Source organism: Marmota flaviventris, chromosome 17 (genome assembly GCF_047511675.1).
Source record: "Marmota flaviventris isolate mMarFla1 chromosome 17, mMarFla1.hap1, whole genome shotgun sequence".
Classification (NCBI taxonomy): domain Eukaryota; kingdom Metazoa; phylum Chordata; class Mammalia; order Rodentia; family Sciuridae; genus Marmota; species Marmota flaviventris.
Genome location: NC_092514.1, coordinates 46487323 through 46508248, shown reverse-complemented (window position 1 = coordinate 46508248; position 20926 = coordinate 46487323). Strand labels below are relative to the sequence as shown.

The window sequence follows — 20926 nt, the reverse complement described above, 5'->3', positions numbered from 1 at the left end:
CCCAAACAATGGAGTACAGATTAGGCAGAAAAGATGCTATACACCTTTTTGTTTTAGGGGTTCAGCTGGCAACAAGAAGATGGGGAAGTAACTGGCACTTTTTCATTCAACAGCTATTTTTTGGAACTGTAAGTAGCACTATGTTGACTACCGTGATAAATACAAGAGTGAGACAGACACGGTGTCTGCCCTGAAGAACTTACATGAAATGCTCATTTCGCACAAAATTTCTGAATGCCTACAATGTGCAGCTCCTCTTCTAGGCCTTAGGGACACAGCAGGGGTGAAAATCCCATCAAACACACATTTTCTTACGTAAACAAACTAACAAATAAGACAATAATGAGAAATGCTAAAAATAAAATAACATGCTAGAGTGAGAGGCAGGAAGGAGCTTTGTAGAAATAGTGTGGTAAGTGTGAGAAACAGAAACTTCAGAGGAAGCAAAAGAGATAGAATGCAAAGAGAAGAAGGCCACATGTGGTAACATACACCTATTATTCCAGGCTTAGGAAGCTGAGGCAGGAACAGCACAAGTTCAAGGCCAGCCTTAGCAAGATCCTGTCTCAACATTTTAAAAAGGGATGTTGAACATTTTTTCATATATTTGTTGACCATTCATATTTATTCTGTGAAGTGCCTGTTCAGTTCCTTTGCCTATTTATGGATTGGGTGGTGGTGGTTGTTGTTGTTGTTGTTGTTTCTAGTGTGAAGTTTTTTGATTTCTTTATATATCTGGAGATTAATGTTCTATCTGAGGTTCAGGTGGCAAAAATTTTCTCCCATTCTCGATGCTCTTTCTTCTTGTTCTTGATTGTTTCCTTTGCTGTGAAGAAGCTTTTTAGTTTGACACCATCCCATTTACTGATTCTTGATTTTACTTCTTGCACTTTAGGAGTCTCATTGAGGAAGTCAGTTCCTATGCCAACATGATATGGTGCTGGGTTTACATTTTCTTCTAGTAGGCACAGGGTCTCTGTTCTAATACCTAGGTCCTTGTTCCACTTGAGTTGAGTTTTATGCAGGGTGAGAGATAGGGGTTAAATTTCATTCTGCTTATGGATATCCTGTTTTCTCAGCACCATTTTTTTGAAGAGGCTAACTTTTCTCCATTGTATGTTTATAGTGCCTTTGTATGTATGAGATAACTGTATTTATATGGCCTTCTATTCTGTTCCATTGAACTTCATGTCTCTTTTGGTGCCAATACCATGCCTTTTATTGTTACTATAGCTCTGTAGTATAATTTAAGGTCTGGTATTTTGATGCCTCCTGCTTCATTTTTCTCGATTAGGATTGCTTTGGCTATTCTGGACCTCTTATTTTTTCAAATGAGTTTTATGATGGCTTTTTATATTTCTATGAAGAATGTCATTGGAATTTTAATTGCAAGTGCATTAAATCTATACAGTGCTTTTGGATTAGAGAAATGCAAATGAAAACTACTGAGGGCTGGAGTTATAGCTCAGTTGGTAAAGTGCTTGCCTTGCATGCACAATCCCCAACACCACACAAACACACATACACAAAAAAAACTACACTGAGATTTCATCTCACTCTAGTCAGAATGGCAATTATGAAGAATACAAGTAACAATAAATGTTGTAAAGGATGTGTGGGAAAAGATATATTCATACATTGCAAATTGGTGCAACCACCCTGGAAAGCAATATGGAGATTCCTCAGAAAACTTGGAATGGAACCACCATTTTATCCAGTTATTTTACTCCTTAGTGGATTTAAGTCCCAAACGACTTAAAATCAACATACTATAGAGACACAATCATATCAATGTTTATACCAGCTCAATTCACAATACCTAGGTGCTCTTGAACAGATGAACGTATTTTAAAAAGTGGTATATATACACACAACAGAATATTACTTAGCCATAAAAAAGAATGACTTTATGGCTTGCCAAAAATGGATGGATCTGGAGACCCTCAAGCTAAGTGAAAGAAGCCAATCCCCAAAAACCAAAAGTCAAATGTTCTCTTTGATATGCAGATGCTAACACACAGTAAAGGTGAGGGGGAGGAAGAATAGAAGAAGCTCAGTGGATTAGACAAAGGGGAATGAAGGGAAGGGAGAAAAGTAGGATAGGAAAGACAGTGGAATGACTCTATAATTTTCCCATATTCATATATGAATACACGAACAGTGAAACTTCACATCACGTACAACCATAAGAATGATATCCTAATTAGTATACGTTATACTATGTGTGTGTATAATATGTTGAAATACACTCTGCTGTCATGTATATCTAAAAAAAAATTTTTTTTTAAATTTAAAGGGCTGGGTATATGGCTCAGTGGTAAAACATCCCTGAGTTTAACCTCCAGTACCAAAAAAAAAAAAGAAAGAAAGAAAAGGGGTATGTAGAAGAAGGTGAGAGCCAGATCATGACTCCATGTAGGCTTAAGGGTGGCAAACTGTTTTTGAAAAAGGTCAGAATGTAAATATTTCAGCTTCTGAAACTTACACAATCTCTATTACAATTCTTCAATTCTACCATCAACACAGTATATAAACAAATGAGCAGTGTTGTAGTCTAAAAAATTTTTATTTAGGGACTCTGAAATTTAAATGTCATTAATTTTTCATGTTATGAAATATTTTGATTTTGTTTTCAACATAAAAACCATTCTCAGCTTAGCAAATCTCAATTTGAAAGCCCCTGCCACAGTCTACATTAAGAAGTTTGAATTTTATTCCAAGTGCACCAGGGAACCATTACGAGGTTTCTGTGTAGAAAAGTATTGTGATGATTTATACTTTGAAGAAATCATTCTGGCTTAAATGGACTGGAGGAAGAGACTAGGTCCACTGTAGGAGTACAGACGTGAAAAGATGGTGGCTTGAGTGGGTGGTGATGGCAGTAGAGTTAAAAAAAAAATTGTATGGAGACCAATTTGAAATATATTGTGAAGGTTAAGTTGAAAATACATATGCATAAATCATACTATGAAGTATAGAGCACAAATGCCAGAAAGAATGATGCTGAAATTACTCTGGAAGGTCAGAGAAGATTCCCTAAATTGATGGAAGGTAAGCCTTTCATTCAAGCAGGTTTTTGACAAAGGAAATGATTCAGGCAAAGGAGAAGAGACAGGGAAAAAAAACTTGGGTCTAGATGGGCTTGATATCTCTAAACTTCCTGTCTTGGTTTGTAAAAATGTGTTATAATATTGAACCATGAGCTCTTTGTGGCCAGGGACCATGTCCTTTGCCTCCTCACAGCCCTGCAACCTTGCTAATCAGTAATCTAACATCATCATTTGTGACAACATGAATGAATTTAGAGGCTATTTTGCTAAGTGAAATAAATCAGGTACAGAAATAAAAATATCACATGACTCTCTTATACATGAAACCTAAAAACCAAGTAAGCAGCATAGAAAAGGGGAATCAAATGGTGGCTACCAGAGGCAGCAGGGAGAGGTGGGAGACTGGGAGGTATAGGTCAAAGGATACAATGCTGCTGTTATGTGGGGTGAATAAGACCAGAGGTCAAATGTATAGCATGAGGACTGTAGTTAACATTATGGTATAATATACTGGTAATTTAGTAAGATAGTAGATTTTAGGTGTTCTTTACACACACAAGAAGGATAGCTATTTGAGATGATGGATGTGTCAATTGGCTTGACTGTAGTAATCATTTTCCTGGTATATTAAAATGTCATGTGTATACCTTAAATATATACAATAAAAAAATTTTAAATAAAATAAAATTTCATGGCAATGATAAAAAATAAGCTTGATAAGTATTTATTGGCCTATTATAAGCTGTGGCATGTGCTAATTGCTGGGGATAGATGTGTTCACTGTCCTTACAAAGTCACTGTCCTATAGAATTAGAGATAATTGCACAAGTTTCTAATTTCTGTACTTTGGAAATTAGAGACTTGTGCAGTTATCTCTAATTCTATTATATCTAGATAGAATTAGAATTATCTCTAATTCTAATACAAAGGCGCAATCTTTGGTGCTTTAAGAGAGATAACGGGACCTAATGTTTTGGAGGTCAGAAGAAGACATCTGTGTGGAAATGACATTTACATTGACGGCTGAGGGGAAAAGTAGAAATAATTAATGAAAGTGAGTAGGGAGGAGAAAGAGAATTTCCAGTAAGATGAACAACACACATGAATTTCCCAAGAGAGGAAAGTGCCCAACATGTCTGAGGATCTAAAAACCAGAGAAAGAAAACAATTAAGTGTGATGAAATTGAAGCTCAAGGATAAAGAAGCATCCCAGCCTTCATCCCAGTCTTAGTAAGAAGTGATAGTGGAGTTGGATTCAAGCACACCTCACCTTCAATTCCCAGTTTTGGCACTTGGGTTAATGGGTAGAAATACTGAATGAATGACTTAACCTGTCTTGTAGGAATTATAAGAATAGATGATGAAATTATTTATTGTGAGAAACAAATGGTGAAATTATCTGTAAAAGATACTGGTAGATTTTCACAAAGTATTGGTTTTCCATCCCTGGGCACAGGTTAAACATAGAAAATCCTGTGAAAGGAAGATTAAGTTAAATGCCCAACAGAGTCTTTACCTTGTACCTCACAGGGAACAAAAAGGAATGAGGAAGATTGTCTCCCATCTACCAAAGTCTACACACAAGTCAAACCCAGTCTACCTGAGCCCTGGGTTCCATACTTCTACGGAAGAAACTGGAGCAGATGTCCAAGACATTATTGCATGGATCCACTGAGTTTGATTAGGATCTTTTAAATGGGTGTAATAGGGAAATAAAAGAAAAGCCAGATAGAGTGCCTTCCTTTAGAAGGCTGCCTGGGATGTTTTTGCTTTTGCCCCTGTGGCTGGTTGACTTTATTCCATGAGTGCCCAACAGATTTTGGAAGCTGTAAACTGGGCATATGTCTTGGACCTTGTGTGTATAAATCAAACTACTACTCACATGCTCCCCTTGCTTTGTATCCTTTGGAAGTGTAAACTAGCTTGCCAGAGCTCTCTCCCTTGGACAGCAAGAGTATCACGCTATTGTAGAAAAAAAAATACAGTAATCCCAGAAATCTATTCCAGGACAAGAGCTCTTGCCCCCGACACTGCTGCTTCTTCTCTGGGGAGGAGGGGTAGGGCAGCATCCTAGCCTGCAGCTCTGTAATTGTCACTAGGTTTTGAGTCCCTCTTATTGCTCAGCTGTATCTATTATAGTCATTAAAAAGCTTATCCTTCTTTCATGAGCAAAAATTATCCCAAGAGTTTCTCAAAAAAAAAAAAAAAAAAAACTAAACAAGTGACAATCTAGCCAGACATCTTACAATTCAAGGTCATGGCAGTGTACCAAGGAAAAAGAAAACATGGAGGAGTCTATCTTAATTAGTGAACTATGTGCCTATTTTCAGATCACAGTGTCCTCAAACTGCCTATTCACGAAGCCCAGATAATCATGAAATAAAATATTATAACAATGTATAATAATAAATTATTGCTATACATAATAAAATAATTACAGGGAAGCCCAGATAGTCCTGTTTAGGTTCTTCCATGCCATCAGGAGAGCTATCTGGCATGCCCTGCCATGCATGCAGTCAACCTTCAGGTTCATCTCTCAGTCCCCACCTCTGCCCTCCTGATTGCTCAGTCAGGTTCACAGATGCTTGCAGGCTGCTTCCTAAACCAGTTTCTGGACTGGCCCTGTCTTAGGCAGGAAGAATTGGTAAAGGGAGCCTGGGCCCCTTCCTGCTGAGTAGAGGCCTGAGCAGTGGACTGATTGGTAACCAGCCTTCCACCCTAGATAACACTCACTGTGTCACTCCTGACTCTTAAAAGAATTTAAGTACCTTGTTCTTGACTCTTGCTTGTAAAATGTTACTTAAATTATGCCTGAGAATCTACACCCTTCAGATACTATAACTTACAGGTCAGTATATATTCCCCTTCCAGAGTTTGCCTGAGCAATCACCTAGCATTTATTCAGTGATGAGACACTAAATGCTTAACCAGCTCTGGGGTGGGGGGAATATATTTATAAACACATAATCACACATGAATCTAAGTCCACTATAAGACAAATGTTTTATTATTATCTGTAAATCAGTAAAATATACTCTTTGCTACAGAGTACTTATAACCTATTGATTCTCCTAATATGCTTTTATTGCTGAATTTATTGAATCTGTAGCCAACTTACAGCTACAATGAATGAACAAGTGTAATTTCCATGTAAATGTTGGTTGATATTTTTATTACTTAGAGGAAATAAAACAAAATGAAACAACAAAGACCTATGTTGGAACTTTACTCATTTATCGGTGACATAGGCACTTTGTTGAATCAAATTATAGTTTTTGAATATTGGAAGAATATTTCCTCAATTTTTTGCACAATTTTTAACTTTAATCTGTTATAATATTATAGAAATTTTTAACTTTAATCTGTATTATTAATATTTTCTTCATCACTGTCTTAAGTCTAGACCAGTGGTTACCAATTTTCTCTTGTAAAGGGCCACATAAGCTATCTGTCACATATTCTTTGTGTGTATTGTGTTTTGTTTTGATTTTACAATAATATTTGAAAGATGCAAAACACAGAACAATCCTTAGCTTCTGAGGCATAAAAAAACAGCTTTGGACCAGATTTGACTCATGGAACTGTCATTTGCTGATACTCAGCATAGATAGTTCATGAAATAATAAATCAAAAGTGGTTTATACTATTGGCTGGTTTCTGTGTTGTAAATATTCCCACATGGCCAATTTTAAGACCCCAGTTTAATATCCCTGAACACAGAGACTGAGAAGGGAGTGTGGTAGTACACAGTGTATGCTGTTTCCACCATGCAGATACCATGATGTCAATCACCTCAAAGGCATAAATAATAGTAAAGTGCAGTAAAATCAGGAACAATGAGTTTTAAGTTTCCGCTTTTATATAATTTATTTAACTTCATGTTTATATAATTTAACTTTCTGTGATGGCTGAGTTGACAAAATTTCTGAAATTTTAATGAGATGTGGCTCAACTGCAGCACCCTGATCCATGGATCCCATGTAAGGGTAGATCTGGGGCAAGTTCTGCCTTCCCCCACCTCCTGTTTGTGCTGCTTCTAAAAATTCACTATCACAACACATAGTCTTAGAAGTGACATGATATGGGAATTTTGTACTCTGAACTTTGTGATCAGTCTGAGATCTTCCTGATTCTTAGTTCAATATTATAAAAAAAATAATAACACTAAGGAAAGTTTGGGGTTTTTTTAAATAAAAATCTAAGGTAAAGGAAAAAAAAATGATTTCTATGTGACCTGTGGTTTGAGGATTATTTATGCTTTCAGTATTTCCACTAGTGCACTTTATTTAAACTTTCTCATCCCAGAGCTATAGAAATCAGGATTGGGATATACAGTAGTAGAGCTCTTGCCTAGCATCCTCAAGGGCCCAGTGGGTTTGATCCCCAGCACTGAAAAGTCAAACAAAAACCCAAAACCACAGAAATCAGTGAAGGAAGTTCTACTTGCAGATACTCCTGATTAAGTTTCCAAAGAAGTACCTGAGAGGTGAAACTCCACAAATGTCACTGGAGAACTTAGGCTGCTGCAGTTGGGCTTCTGGGCAACTGGTATTCATTTAGCAAAAATTTCATGCCAGGCATGGAAATAGAGAACTATTCGTATAGAAAGAACAATAAAAATAATAACACCTTTCATTTAGAAATCCAAAGGGATCAAGAAAAAGAATAAATTTAGTAAGAGCCATTATATAATAATTATTGGGAAGGAAATTAAGAAGCAAAATGGTTCAGACTATGGAGCAAACCTTTTTTGTGGCCTTTTGTGACTTTTTTTCAAAAGCCTGAACTTTTAGACATCTCTGCTCCCTAACGGTATCTGTGCAGCTTTCACAGGACAAGCAAAGCCCAGAGAGTGTATAATAGTCACAGATAGGATCAATTCATTTTTGTGGATGGCAAAATCTGATAATCAATAAGTAAATATTGCCTTCCAATTCCAACTTTGTTTTTAATCTCCCAGAAGTAGTAGGTGCAAGAAGGCTTTCCTAGTGTCAAAAGAAAAAAAAAAAAAAGCCTTTGGCCCTTCATTTAAATCATTGTTTTTGTAGGGAAATTTAATTTGGGAAAAAAAAATGTTTTTCTAATTAACTGGATGGCTGTGTGCTATGCAAACAATAAAGATTCTTGTTTGAAAGTAACGCATGCCCCTGCTCCTAGGACTACCAAGGGAATTTAAAATAAAAAATGCAAGCAGCTCCAACCTCGTATTTTGCCAGAGCTAAACAGAATTCCCAGCTCCAGAGTTTTCACGTCAGTTCCCAATTTAAAACCCACAAGTGTTGAGTGGGTTCATGCTGTATTGAGACACCTCTTCTCATCTCTAGAAATGACGGTATTTGATCTCTGTCTGGGTTTCTGGGCACATCCTTCCCTCCCTCTCTTCCTCTTGTGCTATGGTTGGCCTGAAAGGTTAGAAACTGCACATTTAGATGGATCAGAAGAAGATTTCATAATACTGTAGTGCTGGGCTGGGCAGTCTAGCCAAATTCCATTCATTAGCTAAGGCGCCAGGGTGAGTGTGACCAGTAAGAATGCTGTTTTGGTTCCATCGAAGAGCTGATAGGAAATAGGAAATGCACTTTTTTTTTTTTTTTTTTTTTTTTTTTTTGGTTTCTGAGAGGCAGTATGGACAAATAAAGAGTCTGGGATGCTGAAAAGTGGATGCCAGGAATTAATCCCTATTTCAGCCCCTAACTGAGTAACTCAAGCAACTGCCATCCTCTTTTTAACTGTTTCTCTCTATTCTGACCCAGTTTTCTTATTCTTAATGTACCAATATCAAATTTCTGTCTATCTTAAACTTTGAGCATTCCAAGATCAAGAATCAAGCATTTAATTCATCTGATAATACAGAGCCTCCTACCCTGCTGTAGGGTCTAAGATGGGAGCTTTGGATGTGGTCCCTGCGCTCAAAGAGCTTATAAACTACAGGGGAGACAGATCTCTTACAGTGAAGCAAGTGCAATGTAAGAAACATAAAAATTACTATGGGAAAATTGGCAAGTCAGGGAAACTACAGTTAGGGAGGAAATTTTAGCCAGGCCCATGTAAATGCAAGGATAGAAGCTTTGGAAGAAGAAAGTAGAGGAAGAGGGAGAACAGCAATAAGCAATGGGTTTGAAGTCAAGTGCCTGAGGTCAAGTAGAGTGAGGGTGAGGCCTGGGGAAGAGGAAAGAATATTGCTTTTCTGATACACGCCTCATAATATATGAACAAGATAAAACCACCCTGGGCTTTGAAGCATTTGAGACTTTAGAGAGAATCTACACAAATTAGATTTTGTATTTTTTGTAATCAATTGAAGAGAAATCAATTCAACATTTACACAGTATTATTTCTTTATGCTCTTGCTTTTGCATAGTCTTTGCCCCTCAAAAAGCTGGCCCGAGGCTTAGAAACCCTACTTCTATTTTGCAAACCTGAATAGAAACAGTTTCTGTGACCTATATCTTAAAATTGTAAGTCTTAAATAGTTTAAAAGTTCACATACATGGCTCCAGCTCTTCAGGGAAGTAAAAGTAAGTGATTTTCTCAGGGTTTTACATGAGGTCTTTAAACTACCTACACACAACTTGCCAGAGAGAGCATGCAAAGTTGCCTTCTTAAAATTCCCTGTTGCTCTCAAAGGAAGTCCTACTTATTGTGTGTCCCTTCTTATTCTTTAAACTATCCCTTTAGTTTCCATGTGGCTTTGTGCTGAAAGGAGTCTATCACCCTAAGGAAGTACATAGAGGGAAGTCTGTTTGTTGTCCCGGAATACATTCTCCATTCCAGCAAGGAGAATTTCTTTCCTCCAGTCTGAATCTTCTTTCTCTAACCCCTTCTCCTTCAAAACTTAGATGTGTTACAAGATCTAATTAGACTTAACTGTTTAAAACCCCTTATTAACGCCAAAGCAGAAACACGCCTCCTTACAAAACTGCTTCAGTTTTTTTTTTTTTTTCCAAGAAGCCAGGCCCTCTTTTTCCAGCTGAAACATTCTTTGAAAAACATTTCAGTAAAACATGAAAAGGTTTTATTTAAAAATGAACTGAGTGCTATTCAGAAAGTTTAAACATTGTATCTTTGAGCAACTTCCTATTAATGACTTGCTATCTAATCTGGCATTGCTCCCACTAACCCTCCCACTGCTCTTCCTTTGGGAAGTCATCCTTAATTCTTAGTCTGGACTTGAAACCCTTGACTTGAAACCCTGGGTCTGGAGCTCCACCATAGCAATCAATTATGTACATCTCAATGGTAACCAAAGGACATTTTTGCTTCTAGAATTTTCCTGTATTCTTTGCCCTTTCTAAATGTCCTTGCACAACTGCTTCTCATTTTTGTTTTGTTTATATAAACTCCCTCAATCATCACTTTTCTTCTTTAGCTAGAATTAGATACAACATTATTCTCTGATGACAAACCCTCTCCAGTTTGATTTCAAAGTCTAGAAACAATGAAGCCTGGCTTTCCATGTGATTTCAGCTTCTCAAACTCCTGCTTCGTTGAACTTTGCTTTGAATCTCATTACATGTAAACAGTTACTTAAGACATTTTTTACCCAAGATGCTTTTTTCAAAAGCTAATAGCTCATAATCAGAATAAAACATTTTGAAAAATAGACACATGTATGATTTATCTAACATATATAATAAATATGTTTTAGAATATGTACTTTTCAGGAGATATAGGCCTCATTTGAGAGTTACCATAAAATCATAATCATTTGATTCTAACTACACTTTCTACCACACCTGAAAGCTTCAAAGTCAGGAAACTAGAAAAGAAAAATCACAAGAAAGAAAAATATATACATGTTAGAGAAAGTACTGTTGTCTACTCTGAAGGCATATGTGTGTACATATAAACATACAATCAAATGTATTAAAGAACTGGAGAGGAAAAAAAATGAATGATACTTCTCCTGTTCAAGTTTCTCACAATCTAACAAGAGAAAAAGACACATCCCATAAAACATAATACAGGGTAGTAAATCTTATTTTTATATAAGTAAAGACTTTAGGACACAAATCAGGTATATTTAATTAAATACTACTGAGCAATTTAGAGTTAATTTTACTAGGTCTTAAAAGATTACTAGAACTTCACCAAATGAAGGTTGGAAAATGAGTAAAAATACACTAGGGCAGAAAAATACATGAAATAATCTGGTGATAGAAACTTCCAGAACAAAGACTTTCTTCTGGCAAATGGCAGATTAGAATAATAATGTAAGACTGAAATCAGATATAAAGGTCCTTGCATGCCTTGCTAAGATTTTGTTTAATTCACAAAGCAACTATACACTATGAAAAGATGTTAGGCCAGTGTTAGATCTATATTTTTAAATTATAATTCATGGTACATTCAGATGATTGATTATATGTAAAGATTAAGAGACAAGCTGAAAAATCAATTAGAAAGCAAAGTTGAAGGGCTATGGATATAGCACAGTGGTTAAGTGTCAATCCCAGTAACCCCCCCAAAAAAATTTTTTTTCAGAAAGCAAAGTTAATGCTTGCAATCATAAAGTCCTGTTCTAGGGTTAGTATCGTGGGACAGGAAGAGGAGAACTTATAGCACATATTTTAGAAGTAGAAACTACATAGTTATCAACTGGTTGGGTAATTAAAATGGAACTGCCACTAGCTACCACTGAGAAAACCCTCTTTTTGCAAAGAGAAGTACTTAGAGAACACTAAATGGAGTGTGAGACACTCAAGTGGAGATTTACAGAAGAAAGTTAGAGCTCAAGAGAGAGGCTAGACCTAGAATCACAGCTTCAAGTCTCATAGAGACAAAAAAAAAAAAAAATAAGGTCAACACTAGGGACAAGTACATGGAATGGGGGGGCGGGGTGACAAGGAACATCACATCAAAGGGAAAGGAGAAAAAGAAGGCCAGAAAGAGGAAGTCTGGAAAAGGCAGGAGAAGCAAAAGAGAGGGTGCAACAAAGACAAAGGGGAGAGAAGGTTGCAAAAACAACCAAGAGGCCAAAGGGGCAGAATGTCTCAAAAAGTTGTTGCCAATTGGAGCACTAGGAATTTTAGAAGAGGAAATTCAGAAAACTGAAGAAAGCAAACTAGATTTGCAGGGACAGAAGGAGGAGGAGCAGGGGATGCCGCTCCAAATCATAGGAATGAATGACCCAGGAGAAGAGTAGGAGTTGGGGGTGGCTTGGCTTGATTTTGAGGTATCAAAATCAAGAATATACCTTAAATCTCAAGGCCACTACTTTGTCATCATGAAGCATAGAAACATTGAAGCCTGGCTTTCCATGTGATTTCACTTCTCAAACTCCTGCTTCATTGAACTTTGCTTTAAATCTCATTACATGTAAACAGTTACTTATAACATTTTTTACCCAAGATGCACAATTTATCCTTCCTGACCATGGCCTTTCCAACCAATGGAGGATGTTAGGAAAGAACATGGTTTCACAGTAAAAGTGGGTATTAGAATTCAGATGATTTGGGAAAAGCATTGAATAAAGGTAATCCGCAAACCCCAGATCCTAGGGGCTGCAAAGAAGCCCATGAAAAAAGCTTGCAAGAAGATATCAGGAGGGAAGAGGAGAAAAGGAAAGGGAGACATATAAAGTATTGAAGGTGGAGGAAATGAAAAAAGGCTTTTTTTATTTCGAATGTCACTGGACCCTTGAAAGAGCATTTTCAGTAGAGAAATGAAGCAGAAGCCAACCTTGGGAAGTAAATAGTGGTAATGTCCTGATGTACCCTTCAATTCTCATACAATAAATGATTTATCTTCTATATACAATGAACTGTTATATATTATCTGCCTAAGTGTGTGTATATATATTCATGAACACACACATACACACATTATGTTTTATATAGCAATGGCCTTATGGCAATACTATTCAGTCATGAACCCCATCAGGATATTTTAGTCAAGGACAGACCAAATACATATCACCTGGTGACATCATGGCCAACTTAATTTGTGAAAGTACGCTGTATGATATTTACATACACCAAAAAAATGCCTTCCAGGAGAAGTGATGCACACCTATAATCCAAGCAACTGGAGAATCTGAGGCAAGAAGATCACAAATACAGGAGGCTGAGGCAGGAGGATCGCTTGAGTTCCTCATCAACTTAATGAGGCTCTAAGCAACTTAGGAAACCATACCTCAAAATAAAAAATTAAAATAGCTGGGAAAGTAGCTTAGTAGTAAAGCATCCCTGGGTTTAATCCCCAGTACAAAAAAAAAAAAAAAGAATTTGAGTAATGATACATTTCTCAGAACATATCCTGTTGTTCAGGGTCATATGACTATAAATTATATTTCATGTTAAGAAAATCACAAAAACATACACATACCACAATAAAATATCTTTTGAGGTTCAAAAAACTCATAAGGTATATTAATTACTATAGAATTATTGCTTTGGGGCTCCTCTTTTAAAAAATACTGGTGATTTTGGAAACACCTAGCATCCCAAGGAGGATTGTTATTGTGCCAATATAAGGAGAAGAAGGTGAACAAAGTTTGTGAAAAGGATTATATGCTAGAGTTTCTATGGTGCTTCTTGATTTGACTAAACTTCATTCTCTTTCTCTCCTTCCTGTCCCCTAATCTCCCACAGTGGAATGGAGTATGTCTAAAGACTTTTCTCCCTTGGCTGGAGAAATCATCATGGATAACCTACAGACGCTGAGATGCACAATCACAGGACTTAAGACGGTAAATGTCCTTGTGGTAGGCTTACCATTCCCTGTCACTGACATTTGTGCTGGGATGTTGGTAGCAAATGCCTATTCTGGAAGCCACAGCCAACACCCAGTCCTCTGGCAACAACTGCCACTCATTAAGCATGATATGTCTGGTATCCATAATCTGAATTTCACAAAGGAGTGAGCAGACAGCATGAACCACTTTGTAAGTTGCCATGTTCTAAGGAGATCAGAAAAAGACTGGCCTCATGCAAGCCTTGAAAGCTGCTGCTTTCTGGATCACAGTCTAATCTTCGGGGGATCAAAGGCTCTGAGAGATCCAATTTTGACTCCCTGTCTGATGGTAAAAATAACAGCCCCATCTAGCCTCACCCCCACAGCCTTAGTTGAGATCAGTCATCAATTGGAGTCACACAATTTCCTGAAAGATATCCTTTTCCCTTGATTAAAAAGAAAGAAAGAAAAAAAAACTGTCTAAATTTGCTTTCACAAGAAAGAAACTATATATGGTGGAGCTATGTTTCTCAGTAACCTAAACCAATTTAAACTGTGAATGAAAAACTGGCACAAACCATGTTTATTTGTACAACCAGTATAAACTCAAATTATTTATGAAATTATGAACCATAAGAGCATGTGAAATACACACACCAAGAAAAAAAACAGAAAATTAGTTCAAACACAAACCCTGTATTTCCTCAAATAACTACAATATAAAATATTTTAAAAATTCTTTCTTTTAATAAAAATTGTTTTAAAGTAAAAAAAAAATCAAAACTTCCATATTTTTTGTTCCATTCAAATAATATCTTAAGAATTTTGCATGGAGGCCATAGAGGGACAATTCTGTTGTTTTCTTAAAGGTTAATCAATTAAAACTATTATTTGAAAAATATAATCCTGAAACCCAGTACTAAAAAGGTGCATTAGGTTGCATCTTTTTAAGCTTTAGCCATATTATTCTAATAGAATTCTTGGTGGTTGGGTCACCACCAAGAATCCTGACTTTTAGTCTTAATCACTTGTCTATACCAGGGGCCAGAACTGTGAATTACTGGAGCAAACAAACCCCGGAGTGGGTGGCCCCCCTAGATGCTATCAGCAGAAGACTGATTCCAAACCCATGGCTCACATGGTGGAAGAGGGCCAGAAGGAACCCTAGGGAATTTCCATTGCTTAAAAGAAAAAGTGATATGGTGATAAAAATGGAAAACTCTCCATAGACGGTTTCTCTAATATCTGTACTAATTCCTACAGGGATTAAGTTTTTCCACTTGGCCATCCAATGAGAGCAATGCAGACACTATCCTAATCATATAAAAGCCTAGAAGTAGATTTACACTTCTACATAATCCTTATAACCTTGGGGTGCATAGAAATCCATATTCAGTGTTAAAAAATAACTTCATAGTATGGTAAGGCCAATATTATTAAATCCCTAGCAAAAAGCTCCACAAAGATATATGATTATTTAAACTTCAAACAACATTTTACAATTTTTGCAAGCAATATTTCATCAAACTCTGGCTTCTCAAATGCTTCTTTGATTCATTAGAAAAAAAGGAAAACCTCAAAGCAAAGAAGAAAACATACAAAAAATTCTAATGAACTATCAGCAAACAAAAAACAACTCCTTAATGCCATAAAAAATTAAAGAATATAAGCCATTATTTTAATAATAGTTTTAAAATGGAAATCAAATCAGAGTTAATTTTTAAAATGTCTGAACAGCCAACTTAAGGATGCTTATTGCAGCATTATTTGTTGTGGGGAAAAATGGAAACAATTCAAATGTCTACCAATAAGGGATGGTTAAATAAATGACAGTATCTTCTCACAGTGAAGCCACTGAAAGAATGAAGCAAGTTTTTAATGGACTATTCTGAAAAGATATTCATTACAGCTTGTTAATTTCTAAACTTTATCAACTAAAGGGGTGATGGCTGATGCCTCTGGGGAGTGAAAAATAAGAAGAAAGAGGAAAGAGTAGAGGTCACTGTTTTGGGTAAACCTTATAGGACTGTGTGATTTTTAAAGAGTAGTGTTTGGCCGGGTGTGGTGGTACACGCCTGTAATCCCAGTGGCTCAGGAGTCTGAGGCACAAGGATAACAAGTTCAAATCCAGCCTTAGCAACTTAGCAAGGCCCTAAGCAACTTAGACGCTGTCTCAAAATTTTAAAAAATTTAAAAAGACCTGAGGATGTGGCTCAGTGCCTAAGAGCCCCTGGGTTCAATCTCTTGCACCAAATAAAATAAAAAATAAAAGTAAAAATTTAAAAATTGGTGTATAAATTTTGAGGCTTGCCATTTTGCCAGGTTGGTGGCACATGCCTAATATCCCAGAGACTCAGAAGGCTGACACAGGAGGATTACAAGTTCAAGGCCAGACTCAACAACTTAGCAAGACCTTATCTCAAAATAAAAAAAATAAAAAGGGCTGGGAGGGTTGGAGATATAGCTCAATTGGTCAAGTGCTTACCCCACACGCACAAGGCCCTGGGTTCAGTCCCCAGCACCAGTAAAAACAGGGGTCGAGGCGGTGCTGGGGATGTGACTTACTTATTAAGCACCCTGGATTCAATCCCTAGTACCCCCAACACACAAATTAATTAATTAATTAATTAATTAAAGGGAGTGGGAATTAGGAAAAATAATTATAACATTTCAATCTTTAAAACCAAAAAATACATAGAAACAAGGCACTTTAATATGGCTACTATAATTTATAAACATAATGCTTAAGAAAAGTCAGAAAGCTATAGTATGGACAGAAGAGTTCAAAATGGATGAGCAAGCTAATGCAAAGATCTGCTTCTAGGGAAAAAAATGATTGACTGAAATGTCTAATGTATTATTCTATTTCAATTCTTTGCAGGGCCAACAATATTTTGTTCAGGTCTCGGCTTATAACATGAAAGGATGGGGACCAGCTCAGACCACGACACCGGCATGTGCCTCTCCTTCTAGTAGGTGCTGGCTACTCTCAGGCCTGGCAGCAGGCTCCAACTCTAGCTCCCTCTCTGTGGTGCCCTGGCCATCCCCTCTCACACTACTTGCAACCCACCAGACCTTCTCAGGGCAGCATCTCAGACACAGAATGAGTGATTCCTCTGCAAAAACACTCCTGGGACAGCAGCTCAGTAGGTGAAAGGAGAGGGAACTTGGAACCAGAAAGACTGACCTTATATCCCATATCACGTGTGCCTTCAAAATCAAACTCTCAAAACTGCAATTCAACATCTATAGAATAGGCCTAATCATATCCTTTCACAGGGCTGTAATGGGAATGGAGAAACGGTACCGTGGGAGCTGCTGGCCCAGAGTACATACAGTCCATTTTAGCTCTCCTCTCCCCTTCTTTGCCCCCAGTGGACACATCATATCCATTCCTTAACAGAATAGAATCTAACATTTTACTCATCTAACATTCTGAGTGAAGAAATACTTTCTTGCTAACAGGCTCTGCAACAAACACAATCTGTATCATTTGTAGTGTTGGCTGAGAAAACCAGCAAAGGCCTCTTCTATTTGCTTGAAGATTAATAATTCATGCCTGGTATGTTTGGTGACTTTCTCCTAACCAGAAAAGGTAGTTAACCAGAACAAACAACTCCAGACAGACGATAAGATAGATTTTTCTCTGTAATGAGCCCAGAGCCCTCGATTGTGTTTTCATCTTTTTAAAAATATGTCACTAATGTGATAGTTAAAAATGGTATCGTATGCTTCTTGTGAGAGTTCAAACTACTACATCCTTTATGGAACACAATTTCCCATAAGAAAATTTTCCCTTAAGAAAATCCCTTTCCTTTTATCCCATAATCACACATCTAGGAATCTAACCTAAGGAAACAGAAATATAGATAAACAATTATATACAAAGATGGGCAGTGCCACAGTATATGGATAACAATGAGTAATGAAGAAAATAAATCCAATATTAATTTAATAGCTAAGTAAAACATGATATATACGTATTCATCATACTATAGAACCAAACATAGCCACTAAAAATGGTATTTCAAAAAAGTCATTCAATACATGAAAGAAATTTCTACTATACAAATTTTATGTAAAAATTATAATATAAAATGTGGAGATCTTTTCTGTAACATTTGATCATTAATTTACCTATACTTAGATACAGTGTCTGTGACTCTTGATAATTATCAAAATTTAACAGTGGTCATTTAGGTTATGGGATTATGATGGGCTCCTTTAGTTTATTGTTTTATATATATGTAAATTTCTCAAGTTTTATAACAATACTTTACCCAAGATGAACCATGAGCCAAGCAATACATTATAGATTTTCATATCTCTCTCTTAAGCCTCACAGCAATCCTTTATCTTCCTCCTTGTCCTATAGATAAGCATTATTATCATTATTATCTGTATCACTATCAAAATTAGAGATAACCTTCATAAGACTCATAATATGCAGAGCATCAATCTAAGTACTTTACATGGATTGATCCATTTTACTAGATAGGGAACTATTAGCACAAACACAAATACACAAATTGGGATTCAGAAATGATGTTCCTTTTCCCCAAGGTCACAACACTTGGTAAGTGTCTGAGTGAGGATTCAAACCTGAGCTGGTCAAGACCCTGCTGTGTCTCCTGTGCCATAATAACTAACCATCAGGTAGACAAGCAGACTAAGAGCCAACCAAACAGCCTGACCACCACCTATGGTGGGTTCAAATAGCTATACCAGTTCATATAGAGCCAGAGAGCTCCAAGACCCCTGAGTCCCTCTGAATTTGATGACTTAATTACTCCAGTCTTATTTGAATATCTTTATGGCTGAAGATTTATCAGAAACACAAACTGAAAATTACAAGATGATGATACTAAAGGGGACCATCTGTGACTAGGGAAGCAGGGAGTGTGTATTATTGGAGATGGAGGACAAAAAGTACATAAAAACACAAAATATATTAATTGCCATTGACCTGAAAGTGAAACGGGGAAAACTCACTCCAAATGCATACCCATGCAGATTCTAATCTATATACAGATGCATAAAGTTCAGGTTCAATTCTATAAACTACAAATGTGTGCAGATACCCTCTCTCAGAGCATATTTGAAGAGCTCACTCTGGAGTGACAAGAATAGTTGTTCAGGACTCAGGGGAGTCATTTATTTGTTGGTAATTTAAATAGAATGCTTTCTAAACTAGTATGTGTGATTAGTAGGGATAACTGGAAAAGAACTGAAATCCTAACATGTGGTAATAGTTGCTGTAGACATGCCATATCACTTGGAAAGAACAATACAAAAACACTCCCATTCTATTTATAAACAGAGTATGACATTGTGATGTAACATATATCAGTATTCAGATATTTACTAGAGGACAATGTATTCTAACATGACAGAGTAATTGGAAATTTGGTAATATGTTCCAGTAAGCTATAAAACTTTTTTTATATTTTTACAAAAGTCCTTAATGTGTTTTTATAGACCTATGTTATATGGTATGGTACATAATAAGAGAAAAGCACCCAGACAGGCTTGTCTGAGTTACGATCAGGAAAACCCTGATATGGCCAGTGAATGTAAGCTCTGCATTGTGTTGCAATTGAAGTGTCTCATTACCAGAACAGTGAACTGTATTATGTGGCACAATCTGCTCTTTTCCTACCATGCTAAGTTTATTCCTGTTAGGGTCCTGATTTCTTAATATATTTTCAATTTTCTCCCTCATCCCTAAAGTCTCCTATTTTATGTAGTCATCAGAACCTTCCAAACATCTATTAGAAAAACTCATTCTTTCCAAAAACCTTGGCATCAAGTTCAATGCTAACTTGGGCTGCAATTTAGCATTAGCAATTTTCTAATGTATCATAAAATCATTAGTCGAGTTTGCCCCTTGATGTAATAGGGCTAAGCTGGAATAGCCAGAACCATTTTATCTCCCCTTGCTTTGATGGCAGCTTTAACACTCATTAGAAGGATTAGCATGATTAGGGCCACATAGTAATTCAGCCACCCAGGAGTCTTACTCAAGGGCACCATCTTGCTCATCTGTGGTGAGCATTCAGATGTATGCATCCAACTAAGGCAACAAACTCACAATGGCCTTTGGGAATCCATGAGGGCAATGTTTATTATCACTTTGCCCAGAGATGAGAGGCACTAGTCTAAAGGCCACAAGAAATTATTTCCTTAAACTTTACCTAATTTCCCAGTAAAAAACACCCTTCCCTTTCCCAGTGTACCTGAACACCATCAAGCTTTTTAATCATAGTGCCTCACCAGCCACACTCGAATGACAACTGTGCCCAGGATAGTGCTCTACTTACATTGTTTCTTTTAACTCTCAAATAACCTAAAAAATACTTTTAAAACTCAATTTAAAGGAGAAAAATGAGACAGAGATTAAGTAATGATCTTGCCCACAAGGAACAAAGAGTCTATAAAAGTCTACAATTCCCTGTCTACAAAGCTGACCACAGCTAAACCCCAGCCCAAACCCCACACTAGCCTCTGACCCTCCTTTCCAAAATAAAAGAAAATGTCCCTGGGATAATGAAATGAGCATGAGCACTTTCCAAAAGATCACTTGACTATGTTATACCCCATGCCACCAACATGCTCAGTAAGATAGGACTGAAATGGCTGTCTCTGCACTTCAGTCTTCTGAAAGACAGAATGAAGAGTTGTGCATGGGGGAGAATGGGAAGGAAGATGAGTTACAAAATCTCTGAGGTCCCCTTCTTCGTGGGTAATTATCTGATAGGGTAAGAAATGGTGTTTCCATAATGAATTGCCTCCATTTTACATTATTATTTACAGAATTCCTGTCACATAATAGGCATAGTGCCAGAAACCTAATATACTTCTCATGTAATCCCTGTAAAAATCCCACAAAGTATATACCATCCTCATTTTTCAAATTAGGGAGTAGTAGCTCTGTCAGTGTAAGCAACTTGCTTGCAGACAACAATATAGGAATGCGGGGAGCCAGGATTCACACTCAGGGGTATCTGACTCCAGAACCTGTGTTCTTCCTAATGGTATAGCTCTCCTGGCTTGGAGAGACGATGGCAGGAAGCTTTTACTGAATTTTGACTGGCATGACATAGGCTTAACTTTCTGAATGAGGAAGACCCCATATTTCAAAATAAACCTATGGGGAGGGAATTTGGAACTTGTTTAACTAGCGTTTAAGTCTAAGATACACA

At 36.9% G+C, this 20926-nt stretch overlaps 1 protein-coding gene across 2 annotated transcripts in view; it reads left to right on the top strand.

The window, feature by feature from the left end:
* Ankfn1 (ankyrin repeat and fibronectin type III domain containing 1) overlaps positions 1–20926 on the top strand; it is a 146804-nt gene that overhangs the window by 70216 nt on the left and 55662 nt on the right. For both annotated transcript variants that reach the window (XM_027950357.3, XM_027950358.1), the window contains 2 exons: positions 13643–13740; positions 16606–16696. In XM_027950357.3, coding sequence (XP_027806158.2) covers positions 13643–13740; positions 16606–16696 — 189 coding nt within the window. The remainder of the gene's footprint in view (positions 1–13642; positions 13741–16605; positions 16697–20926) is intronic.